General features: G+C 51.1%; 2 protein-coding genes across 12 annotated transcripts in view; one reads left to right on the forward strand and one right to left on the reverse strand.

The window, feature by feature from the left end:
* LAMB3 (laminin subunit beta 3) overlaps positions 1 to 6,545 on the forward strand; it is a 127,524-nt gene extending 120,979 nt beyond the window's left edge. For all 9 annotated transcript variants that reach the window (XM_063708860.1, XM_055378751.2, XM_063708861.1 and 6 more), the window contains 5 exons: positions 2,757 to 2,964; positions 3,368 to 3,509; positions 3,830 to 4,006; positions 4,792 to 4,945; positions 6,008 to 6,545. In XM_063708860.1, the coding sequence (XP_063564930.1) occupies positions 2,757 to 2,964; positions 3,368 to 3,509; positions 3,830 to 4,006; positions 4,792 to 4,945; positions 6,008 to 6,144 (818 nt within the window). In that variant the 3' untranslated portion in view covers positions 6,145 to 6,545. The remainder of the gene's footprint in view (positions 1 to 2,756; positions 2,965 to 3,367; positions 3,510 to 3,829; positions 4,007 to 4,791; positions 4,946 to 6,007) is intronic.
* Positions 6,546 to 7,475: 930 nt separating this feature from the next.
* The window catches only part of CAMK1G (calcium/calmodulin dependent protein kinase IG), a 30,277-nt gene continuing 25,609 nt past the window's right edge, over positions 7,476 to 12,143 (reverse strand). For all 3 annotated transcript variants that reach the window (XM_004028322.5, XM_004028323.5, XM_055378695.2), the window contains exons 9-13: positions 11,486 to 11,564; positions 9,863 to 9,950; positions 9,199 to 9,623; positions 8,503 to 8,630; positions 7,476 to 8,375 (exon numbers count right to left, since the gene is read on the reverse strand). In XM_004028322.5, coding sequence (XP_004028371.1) covers positions 8,540 to 8,630; positions 9,199 to 9,623; positions 9,863 to 9,950; positions 11,486 to 11,564 — 683 coding nt within the window. In that variant the 3' untranslated portion in view covers positions 7,476 to 8,375; positions 8,503 to 8,539. The remainder of the gene's footprint in view (positions 8,376 to 8,502; positions 8,631 to 9,198; positions 9,624 to 9,862; positions 9,951 to 11,485; positions 11,565 to 12,143) is intronic.

Consider the following 12,143-nt stretch of genomic DNA (forward strand, 5'->3'; position numbering starts at 1 on the left):
CAGGTCAGAGAGGGGCAGGAAAGTTCTTCTGAGGTCTCATGACTTGCATAAGGCCTTGAGGCACTCACCTGGGGAAAATATTACCTGGGGATATAGGGAGATTGTGCCCCACAAACGTGGATGATGGGGGAGGTCAAGGTGTGGGGCTTAGGCTCATGCGTAAGGGATTCTTGCCCCTGAGTCAAGTCCAGTGAGGCTGAATGGCCACTCATCCTGCATTAATCTCAGCCAGGGCTCTGGCCTCAGTGGGTGGGAGGTGAGTTGGAATTCTCTCCTGCCGGGTGCAGCTGAGGCTCATGTGAACAGACAGGGAGCTGCCAGGCCCCTTTTGTCCTCTCTCTTATACTTGTATCTTAGGTCAAGTCTTATGATGAGTCCAGGGTCAGAGAGAAAAAGCAGGGCCTGAGAGAGGCCTGGCCCCAGGGGGAAACCCAGGAAAATTTTCTGTAGCGGTGGGCTTGGACTCTGGTCTCCAGAGTCCTGGTGCAGAAGCCACTGAGTGCTGGCTGCTGTCTGATGTAGGGTCACAGTGTGGGAGGGAGAGTGGAAAGTCTGTGGAGGGAGGAGGAAACATCGCCTTTCCCAGTTCTTCAAATGGAATTGACAAAATGAATAGTTAAGGCTTATTAAGTTCTAACTGAGTCCAGGCACTGTTCCAAGTGCTTTGCATGTATTATATCATTTATTCCTGACTACATGAGCTAAGTACTCTTATTACTTCCACTTTGCACCCAAGTAATCTAGGCACAGAGAGGTTAAGCAACTTGCCTAAAGGTATCTAGCTTGGCAGTGGTGCAGGGAGGCTTCAAGCCTAATTGTCTGACTCTGTCATTCACACCCTATTGCTTTACGGCATAGACACACACATACATACACACATGCGAGTGTGCATATGCAAACACACTTTCTCTTGCCTCTTGCCTTTGCGAATGTTTTTCCTCTCTCTGGATTATCTCCCCTCTCCCACCTCTGCTGACCTGTCTAGCTCCTGCTCATCCTCTAGGAATCTAGGCATCCCACTCTCCAAGCAGCCTCCCTGGACCTATCATATGGCGCTGGGGGCCCCTTCCATGGCCATCATAGCACCCGTGTTTACTCCGTTCACTCAAAGCTGTACTTCCTTGTTCATGTGCCTGTCTCCCATTAGATTTCCAGCTCCATAAAGGCAGGGACTGAGTTTAATTTGATTTGTAGTCTCAGCTCCTCCCATGCTTTTGCTCAAAGCAGTAAATATTTACTGAGCCCATCCTGAGATCCAGAAGGCTCTGCGACTGAATGTCATGCCGATTGACCCTGAGGGTGCAGCTGAAGTGGTGCAGAGTAAAGGAAGGGCAAGATCTAGGTGGGGATGTGCTCATCCTGGAAGACTTTCTTGGGAAGGTGCACGTGAAGCCTTGTTTTGAGAGTGGGACTCTGGGTTAGAAGAGAGGTTGACGAGCTCTATTAGGAAGATCCTTATGAAAGCCTGCTGCTGGGATAAACCCACTTAATGCAACTCAACCACAGTTATGCTGCATGCAAGCCCCGAGGGACACAGCAATGAACAAGCGTGGCTTCCACCCTCCAGGAGTGTCCTTCCACCTGGCATGGGATGGGGCAGGGAATGAGACCTGTGTGACCAGCTAGTATCCTCTAGTTGTAGAGTGAGACTGGGCCTGGGGCCCCAGAAGAGTTCAGATCCCAGGGCAAATCATCTGGTGAGTGGGTGCCCCCCTCCTTAATACCTCAATACCAGTGAAATCTGTAAAAGCAAATTGGGAGAGATGGGGAGGAGATGTCATCTCTGTACTTCTGACCTTACCCTCTGACCCAGAGTTGGTTTGTTAACAACTCTTGCAAATGGATTGTTTCATGTTGTACCTTCAGATTGGGGATTGATATTCCTTTTTCACCGATCAGGAAACTGAGCTTAGAGGAACCACTTGACTTGCCCAGGTGGCTTGAATAGTAAAGCAGAGATCTGAACCTGAAGCCCTGTCAATCATTCATTCACTCTACACACATGAGGACCTCCAAGTGCCAGGCACTGTGCTGGGGCCTGGGGATATAGCTGTGGACAAAACCCAGGCCCTGCCCTTGTAGAGCTTACATTCTAGAGGAAAAGAGACCAAACAAACCAGTTAAATGAGTACGGTGTTTGGCACATGGGTGGTGCAAGTGCTAGACAGAAAGATAAGGCAGGGAGGGATGATAAGGTGTGCTACAGTCCAGGGTGGAGGTTGCAATACTGGATTGGATGGCTGGGGTTGGCCTCCCTGAGAAGGTGATATTCCGGCAGAGGCTTGATCATTCTTATTTGCCTTTGCACAAATGAGCAATCTTGCCTGAGGGGGAGTGCAGGGGAGGGGTCTTTTTGCCAAGGAAGCAGCTCCAGTTTCTGGCCACTCTTCCCAATTTAGGGCTGATTGTGCATGTGCTGCAGGCATTGTTCAGTACCAGCTGTCTGGCACCACCTCCTTCTCCCCAGCCCGCAGCTTCCTGTGGCACCAGACACTTAGTTGCCACAGCTGTGACGACACCCCTCCTCCTCCCTGCTGCAGCATGGAGCACAGGATAGTCATCCTCCTACAGCATTCCCAGAAATCCCTGGAGAACGGGCGCCTGAGTCTGGTTGAAAGGGGGCAGCAGCTCCTTGGGACACCACAGTAGAGGGGCCACTGCGGGTGCCTTCCACAAGTGCTGCTCAGCTAGGAGAGGCCTCGTATCTCTGGGGAGGTTAGTGGGCTCCTACAGTCAAATGCATGGTTGTCTTCCAGACCCCGACACTGATGCAGCCACTATCCAGGAGGTCAGCGAGGCCGTGCTGGCCCTGTGGCTGCCCACAGACTCAGCTACTGTTCTGCAGAAGATGAATGAGATCCAGGCCATTGCAGCCAGGCTTCCCAACGTGGACTTGGTGCTGTCCCAGACCAAGCAGGACATTGCGCGTGCCCGCCGGTTGCAGGCTGAGGCTGAGGAAGCCAGGTATGGCCTTGGGCCCTGAACTTCTCTCTGCCCAGGATTAGGCTGGCATTTTGCTCCTCAACCGCGTTGCTGGGAGAGGGGTACAGCGGGCTGGGAGACAGGAGGGGGTGCTTACCATGGTGGAGAGTGGTACACAGAGTCCAGAGTGCAGGTTAAACTTAATTTGCATGACTGTGTCTTCTGTATTGGAAACCGCCCAGAAGGTGTCTTGGGCATAATGGGAACATTCATCACATCTGCTTGGTAGGGTCCTGGGACATCAAAGCTACTGAGTTAATACTTTCCTTTCTCTTTGCCTTGGCTGGGAAGGGTGTTCTTTCGGACTGGTGTGTGAGTCAAACCACACATTGATTCACTGTTCACTCATTCTCTCTCTCCTCTCCCTGCTGCTTCTCTCACCCAGGAGCCGAGCCCATGCAGTGGAGGGCCAGGTGGAAGATGTGGTTGGGAACCTGCGGCAGGGGACAGTGGCACTGCAGGAAGCTCAGGACACCATGCAAGGCACCAGCCGCTCCCTTCGGCTTATCCAGGACAGGGTTGCTGAGGTGAGGCATTATGGCTTCCTCCGCCCATATTTGGGCATAAACAGGAAAATTTGGGCACCAGGCATAGAAAATGCCAGAAAGTGACTAGATAAAACCTGAGGTGGAGTTCTAGAGGAGAGTGACAAGCTTTGGGCAGGCTTTGGGCCTTGGATTTTCTGGTGTTGTGGCTGGGATGCAGAAGGAGGGGTGAGAGGTGGGCAATTGTGTTTGTTCTGGTTGGAGAGGGTTTTTGCTGCCTGATGAGTTGGAGAAAAAATGGGGATGAACCCCCCCACCTATGAGACCCAGCACAAAGGCCAGATCTCCCTCTTTCCACAAAGGTTCAGCAGGTACTGCGGCCAGCAGAAAAGCTGGTGACAAGCATGACCAAGCAGCTGGGTGACTTCTGGACACGGATGGAGGAGCTCCGCCGCCAAGCCCGGCAGCAGGGGGCAGAGGCAGTCCAGGCCCAGCAGCTTGCGGAAGGTGCCAGCGAGCAGGCATTGAGTGCCCAAGAGGTACAGAGAAGGCGGAGTTAGCTCAATGATGTACGGCCAGTGAGGGGGTCCTGAGCAGGGGAGGACTTTGCACACTTTATAAGACCACAAACTCAAAAGTGCTTAGAATAACAGAACCAGAAGAGGCTTGAGAGTCAACCCAAACCTGGCCAGGCATCTGATTTCTCCCTACATTGCCTTTGGTATAGCTGGCTCAGGGACACTGGAGATGACCTAGTCCAGTCCCTATCCTTTTACAGATGAGGTGGTGACTCGTTCACAGGCCTAAGAATCATCTACAAAGCAGGTCCCCTGACACTGGATCCAGAGCTTGTCTCTTGGATTCCCAGCCTGGACAGATGCTCTTTGCTTAACCTAACCTGGGCTCCATGATTGTCAGAATTAGATGAGAGAGAAGATCAAAGAGCCCATTATCAGTGTCTCAAGCACACTACCTGCTCCCGCTATGGCCAGGAACATTGGCACTTTCAATCCTGGCACAGTGACCAAGTTGCTAAGTATGCTATTAAGTGACAGCCTACTATTAATATACTATGATGTGACTGACATTGTCCTGGGAGTGAGGTGGGTCATGTCAAGAGCTGGAGACGGGAAGAGGGAAACACAGAAGTTTAAGTCATAGTCTGTGGCTCAGGGGTTTCAATAGGCAAAACCAATGCTATTGGGGGCTAATAGGAGGCACCTTCCCACTGTGTATTGATTTGGGTGATATCAAGTGCTTTGGCCACAGGTCTTTAGGACCTTGCATGATGACAATGACACTGAGACTATTCTACCTTTTTCAGGGATTTGAGAGAATAAAACAAAAGTATGCTGAGTTGAAGGACCGGTTGGGTCAGAGTCCCATGCTGGGTGAGCAGGGCGCCCGGATCCAGAGTGTGAAGACAGAGGCAGAGGAGCTGTTTGGGGAGACCATGGAGATGATGGACAGGATGAAAGGTGAGGGAATGGTTTAGGGGCATGGACTATTGGGCATTCATGAAGGCTGGTCCCACCCAACCCAAGGCTTCTGAAGCCCGTTCTTATTGGAGCTAGCCGTGCTATGGGAGTGAGATCAAATGAGATTTTTTCTGGGCGTCTAGCGTGTATGAGGCTGGGGAATGCAGAGATGGTCCCATGACTTGTCCTGGCCTCAAAAACTTGCAATTAATGGGACCATTTTTTCTATTTTTGCAAACAGTGGGGTCATATTTTCTATTCCTATTGCTTTATGCTTAAGATGCATAGAATTATATTTAACAGGATGAGGTGGTCTCCGATAGGGGTTGAATAATAAGAGTTCTGGGGCTCAGGGAATAAATAATTTGAGAGAGACATGTTCAATGAAGGTAAGAAAAGAAGATTTGAGATGGGCCTGGAAGGATGTGTAGGCCTGGGAGAAGCTGTGAGGAAGAGGCGGGACATTAGGATAAGGGTGTTGGGAAGCCCCAACAAGGTATGTTCTGACATAGGGACAGGAGAATAGGGTTGCTGAGGAGCTGGTAGGAAAGAAGTGGCATGGGGTCAACGTGACTTGTCCCTGTGCCTGGCTTCTAGTGTGAGGATGAGGAGGGTAGATAGCTCAGGAGGCGGTAGGGCACATCCAAGGGTTTTGAATATGAAAGAAACATAATGAAAGTAGCTCTCGAAAGGGTTCCAAAAATTCCTTAGAAAGGAGAACAGGGGCTCCTGGGAACTAGAGTCATCGCTAAGATATGATGATGGGTGTTTGTGACCTCCTTCATTACCCTTGGACAACTGTGAGAGCCCAGAGGGTCAGGGGCCCAGGGATAATTAGGAGTGGGAGCCTGCTGGGTTTGGCCCCTGCCAGGTTACTAAGCGTGGGATGGGGCTGGAGAGGCATGAAGCTGGAGGGGCACCACTGCTTTAGAGGCCAGATTTTTCTGGAGGGGATTCCTCTACACATGCTACCTCCAGTTAGCAGGAGGGGAAGGAAGGGTTGGGAGTCTTGGGGAGTCTCACCATCAACTCCTCCTCATGCTGCTGTTCCATTTGCCTCAGACATGGAGTTGGAGCTGCTGCGGGGCAGCCAGGCCATCATGCTGCGCTCAGCGGACCTGACAGGACTGGAGAAGCGTGTGGAGCAGATCCGTGACCACATCAATGGGCGCGTGCTCTACTATGCCACCTGCAAGTGATGCTACAGCTTCCAGCCCCTTGCCCCACTCATCTGCCGCCTTTGCTTTTGGTTGGGGGCAGATTGGGTTGGAATGCTTTCCATCTCCAGGAGACTTTCATGCAGCCTAAAGCACAGCCTGGACCACCCCTGGTGTGTAGCTAGTAAGATTACCCTGAGCTGCAGCTGAGCCTGAGCCAGTGGGACAGTTACACTTGACAGACAAAGATGGTGGAGATTGGCATGCCATTGAAACTAAGAGCTATCAAGTCAAGGAAGCTGGGCTGGGCAGTATCCCCCGCCTTTAGTTCTCCACTGGAGAGGAATCCTGGACCAAGCACAAAAACTTAACAAAAGTGATGTAAAAATGAAAAGCCAAATAAAAATCTTTGGAAAAGAGCCTGGAGGTTCAACGAGGAAAAACGGTCTGTCCCCTCACTGGGTAAACTCTTGCCACTGTTTCTGTCTCCCATTTGGGGTTTGTGGGGACTCCTCTATTCGAGCCCATAGTTTGCTCTCCTCTGTTCCACCCGGCTTTCTGGGCACCCAGATTTAGGGAGTCTGGGCCCCTCTGCCCTAGAACCTGATGGATTCTATCCTTGAGAGACCAGACAAGCAGTTTTCATCTCTAAGCAGCGATTCAACTTCTTGCTTACAGATGGGGAAATAGAAATCCAGGGAAGGGAAGGAATGTTCAAATTCATGCAGCTTCCAGAGGCAGGACTAAGACTAGAATCTATGTCTCTTGGGGTCTTAAAGAGAAGTTGTAAATGGATATGTGTGGGGGGTGGGGTGGAGGATGATATGGAATGGCATGGACATTTGTGTGTTAACCATGGCCCAAGCAGGCACTGTGCTAGACATTTTATCTACATTAACTTCTTGATCATTGTTAATCATTTTGATTATTTATTGGCCACGAGTCTGGGCACATCATCTGCATCATTTCATGATGCAGGTGGCACTGCTATTCCCATTGGATAAGTGAGGAAACCAAGGCACGAAAGACTAAGTAACTTCCCCAAAGTCACAGATATGGCAGGTCGGGGCAGAGCTGGGGCTCGAACTCATGCTCATCTAATACGGCCATTAAGAGAATGGCCACTAAAGCCAGACTGCCTCGGTTCCAACAGAACCCGTCCCAAGGGGTTGTTGTGAGAAATAATGAGTTAATGATGTAACTCATGTCCAGTGCCTGGAGCACTGTATACTCAGCTATATGCACATCTGTATGCACATCAGCTACAACTGCTGGTTCCTTGCTGACCCCAGCCATCCATGCACTCTCTACTCCAGACATGCTCAGAAGTCCCTGAACTGCTCCTGACTTTGAAAGAACCAAATGAAGCCTCATAGAGAAAAATATGTCCATTTTATTAAGCACAACACTGAGCGTGAAGCTGGAGGGGTGGAGGGCGAGGAAACTGGGGAAGGACAAGAATGGTGTGCTGGACTTTCAAGGAGAGAAAAGGGAACAGAGGCAGGATTAGAACTCCTGGCAGACATTAAAATAGTCAACTTCCAAGGTTAACTCCACTGGGTGTGTGCACGGAGGGCATGTGGCCAGGATAAGAATTCCTTGCAGCCCTTACTCATGAACTTCTTTCTATTCCACTTTGGAGGGTGTGGCACTGCTTTTAGATTGAGGCAGGGAGAAGGGCCAGAAGTGTGCTGGCTGGGTCTCAGCACACTTGGGAGCTAATCCTGGAGTTAAGGATTAGAACTGGAAGAGCTCACAGGCAGACCACCATGGGGAGCTGCCTGTTATTCATGCAGATGGGCAGGCAACGACATTAATGAGCCCAATCTGGCCAAGAGGTTGGAGGCTTGAGAGGTGGGAGTGAGTGTGTGCAGAGTGGGAGTCTGGGTAGATGCTCCATATGGCTTTGCTTGGAGAAGGTGACACAGCCTGGCCAGCCCATTAAGCTTTTCACGACAAACAGCACAGACCCAGGCGAGAGCTATCTACGTACACTGCACAGAGCCACGGCACGTAGGGTGTGGGGCATAGAGCCGGCAGGTCAGGGAGACCTGGAAGCTGGTGGGCACCGCTTCTCTTGCTCACAGCTTCAACAAGGCTTCTACGCCTTGGGGCCCCCTCCTGGGCCTCCTGTGAGGGGCTGCCCCGCTGGCAGCAGGCTGGTGCTTCTGGCCAGAAACCGCTCCTGCTAGGCCCTGCTCCACTTGCTCTGCCTTCCTCCCTCTGCCGGATAGACACCAGGTTTGGAAGAGCAGAGGAGTTGAATATGTCTCCTGCAAGAGAAAGGGGCTCAGAGTGAGGAGGGGGCTGCCACCTCAGACCCCATCACTCACACTCTGGCATGGGGCTCTCCTCTGGGACAGAAACTCTCCCCAAGCCTCACACTGTGACCCTCCTCACCTGAAAATTGCAGTGACACAGGCACAGCCTCCAGGAATCACATAATGAGACAGACTCCAGTCTGCCCTGCCCGGCAATGGGAGCTGCCACTGGCTTTAACTGGTACCATGACCTCCGACTTGAAGTTCCTAGAAAGGAAATGAAGCAACAACCTTTGAAGTATTTGAGGGAAGAAGAGTTGATGGGGCAGGGCAGAGGTGGTAGTTCTCTGTGCCTGTGGCATCCACTCAGCTCTCCTCTCATGAGGTTCAGAAAGTTCAAGAACCTGCAGAAAAGATAAAGATAACCAAGCCCCCCTACCCTTCCTTCTGCAAAGCACAGAGGCCCTGGAAACTCGGGGAATCTGATGCTCACCACTTGCAAATACCCAGTTTTCTGTGGGCTTTTATCATCTCTGTTGCTTCACTAACCTTTTATAGTACCTCTGTGAGGCAGGCTAATTGGGTAAATAGACTTCAACCCAGTTTACAGATGAGCAAAATAGAAGCAGAGACATTGACTCGTCAATGGCCTCACAACTAGTAAGTGATGGGTACAGGGCTGGAAGCATTTTCCTTGTCCCCTCATCCAGAACTCATCCCTCCCTATAGAGCTGCCTATGAGTGGGAGAGGCCTTTGTGTCCATTTCTTTCAGTCCTGTTGGCCGATTTCTTTCAGACCCAAGCTGGGGCTCCATCTTTGGCTAAAAATACGTACTGTTTTTTGTTGGCCTTTTTGAGGAGTGTGGGCTCAGAGCAGTAGGAGGACTTTCCTTTGCTCCCAATGTTCAGGCAGCTGGAGCAGCAGCCACAGGGCCCGGCGGCCAGGGACCCCTGATGCATGGGCACCAGGCTGCTGCTGATGTGGAGGGAGCCATTGACCAGGCAGTTGAGGGACCTGCCACCAGGGGCAGTGGGCCGGCGGCCATGCTGGCAGGGTAATTGGGTCAGGGCAGGGAGTGCTACGCTGTGGTCCAGGACAGGTGCCTCGGTGATGGTGATCTCAGGGGAGCTGGGTCTAGAGGTTTCTGAGGCTTGAGTTTCAGGCGGCCTGTTCTCCACTTCCGGGCGGACGCCCGGGCTGTGCAGGTTCATGTGTAGCTTCCTCATGTGGTGCACCACAGCTGCTGCGTTGAAGGCTTGCTAAGGAGACACAAGAGCAGCCTCTGGCCTTCTGCAACCTCAGAGGGCCTTGGGGCTTAAACTTTCCCTTTGCCTTGTGGCCTCTTGAAACCTGGGTGCCCACTTCTCATTTCAGAGAGGGTACAGGGAGCTCCAGTGCCTTCTGGGACATTCCAAGGAAAGCCCTTATGTCAGCCCCTGCCAGCCCAGCCTCCAGGGGCCCAGAACAGCTTTCCCACCCCCTGGAGAGGACAGCTCACCCTCCACTTGCTCTTAGCAAAGTTCTTCTGGATCTGGAGGCTGACTGATGGGTAGATGTCCCGGTGGAGGGCTGTGTTTCCGTCAATCCTGTGGATGTAAGAGGGGACACCTGGCTACTGGGTGGCTATTTACACTCATCCAGGGAGTGGGCAGGGTGCCTGCAGGTCTAGGTGAGAGCTGGGTAGAGTGCGCAGAGGAAAGACAGCCCACAGCAGGAAAGGGCTGCAAGCAGGGCTCCTCCGTGCCCCTGGGCAAGTAAGAGTCGGCTTTAGCTTTGGCAAAATCAAAAACTTTTAGAGCAAGGTCAACAAGCTATAGCCTATAGGCCAAATCGACCTATTACCTGTTTTTGTAAATAAGGTTTTATGGGGACACAGTGGTGCCCATTAATTCAGGTATTGTCTGTGGCTCCTTTTGCACTGTGACAGCAGGGTTGAGTAGTTGCCATAAAGACAGTATGGCCAGGAAAGCCTAAAATATTTACTATCTGATGCTTTATAGAAAAAGTTTATTGGACCCAGCACCACAGGGCACTGGGGTAGTCACCATCCTTTAGCTCAAAACCTTGCCTAGAACCCACCTCCTCCTGGAAGCCTTCCTCAGTAAGGCCATCTGGTACAGGCTGCCCCTTTCCTATCCCCTTAGCCTCTTATTCACTGGTCTCTAAGTGTTCCTCAGACACTTGCTGTGTGCATAGTACTGTGCCAACTACTAATAGACCTGGAGAAGTAAGAGACATGGGCCCTGACTCCTAGGAGCCTACAGTCTAGATGTCGGGTGTTGTTCATGCTACGGACTGCAGTAATACATGGTAAGCTGTGTGATTAATAAAGAGAACTGGGGAGAGTGGGTTGGGCTGCAGGGGTCAGGGGCTTCAGGGAAGGGCAGAGACTGATCTGGATCCTGAAAGATGCTACATACAGGGCAAGAGGCAGGACATTGTAGGTAGTGGGAATGATCTGATCCAAGGTGTAGTTAAGACAGAGCTTGGTATGTGGGGTGAGACAGATATAGCTCCCAGGCCTATCTGGACAGAGGAGGTATGCTGGCAATCCTGGGAAAAGAGGCTGGAGATAAAGGGTCAGGCCATATTAGGGAAACTGGAAAGACAAAGGAATCCAGGCTTGCTGGGGTATGAAGTGGGGAGCTATTGTGAATTGAATTGGGAAGTAACACGAAAAAATATTTTAAGATTTTCTTTTTCCTATTTTGCCAATCGGTTGCTTTGCAGTTGTTCTTAAATCACTTCACCTGGAACAGTTATTGATCCCTGAGTAAAACAAAGCTCTAAAGGACAGGACAGAGTTGCCCATTCCTGGCACTTCTTGAATAACTAGTACTGAACATTGCACCCTGTCCCTGTGCTGAATGACAGCGCTCGGCTGCACCTGCCTCCTGCACTTGACCAGACAACCCAGCTGCTACCCTTGCATTAGAACCTGCTCCACTGTGTAATGTTTGAATCTCTACCTGGGCCTGATGAACAATGGCATGGTCCTTGCTTGTCACATCATTAAATGGATCAGGACAAGCAGATTCCGGGGGAATGCGATATGAATGAGTCAGCGTGATTTTGGGAACTACAGGGGTGGGGTCTAAAGTCCACTCCATGTCTCACTCACCAGGGATGACTCAAGGCCTTCTCACAGGTGTACCGCTCATTCGGATCCTTCTCAAGCAAGTGGCAAATAAAGTCCTTGGCTAAGGGGAGTAATCAAAGACACGACGACTAAGAACCAGATTTCATGACTGATGGAAATTCACTTCTGGGCTGGTGGGTGGCAGTGAATGCATCTTTAGCTGATCTTCCAAAGAGGCAATTTTAAGAGTCTTAGAAGAGGAAAAAAAATCCAAACCACCTAACAACAACCCACCATAAACCACCAAAGAAGGGAAGATCCAAGCCGCCTCACCCACACAGCACTGCAGAAGCATCACTAGTCACAAGGCCCCCATGTGCCTGCACATCACATGTGCATGTGTTTGCACTGAAACAGGGGCCAGCGCTGGCACATGGGCACGCATGTGAGTACTGGATTGTTCCAGCTCTGATTTCCACTTAACAGGTCCAACAATCATGTAATGATCATCTTCTCTCACACATAGACATTGCATGCTCTTTCTTGGTATCTAACCCCTTAGTTTTGCTGCTCTTGTCTGGAACTCTCCCCTCACCACCTGGCTCTGCCCTCCTGGCCCATCTTCTAAACTGCCCCCCATCTCCTTTTCAGGCATACTGTGGTTCTGCCTCCAGAAAAACAAAAGCATAGCTCTTAGATG

The sequence above is a fragment of the Gorilla gorilla genome, chromosome 1 (genome assembly GCF_029281585.2).
Source record: "Gorilla gorilla gorilla isolate KB3781 chromosome 1, NHGRI_mGorGor1-v2.1_pri, whole genome shotgun sequence".
NCBI lineage: Eukaryota > Metazoa > Chordata > Mammalia > Primates > Hominidae > Gorilla > Gorilla gorilla.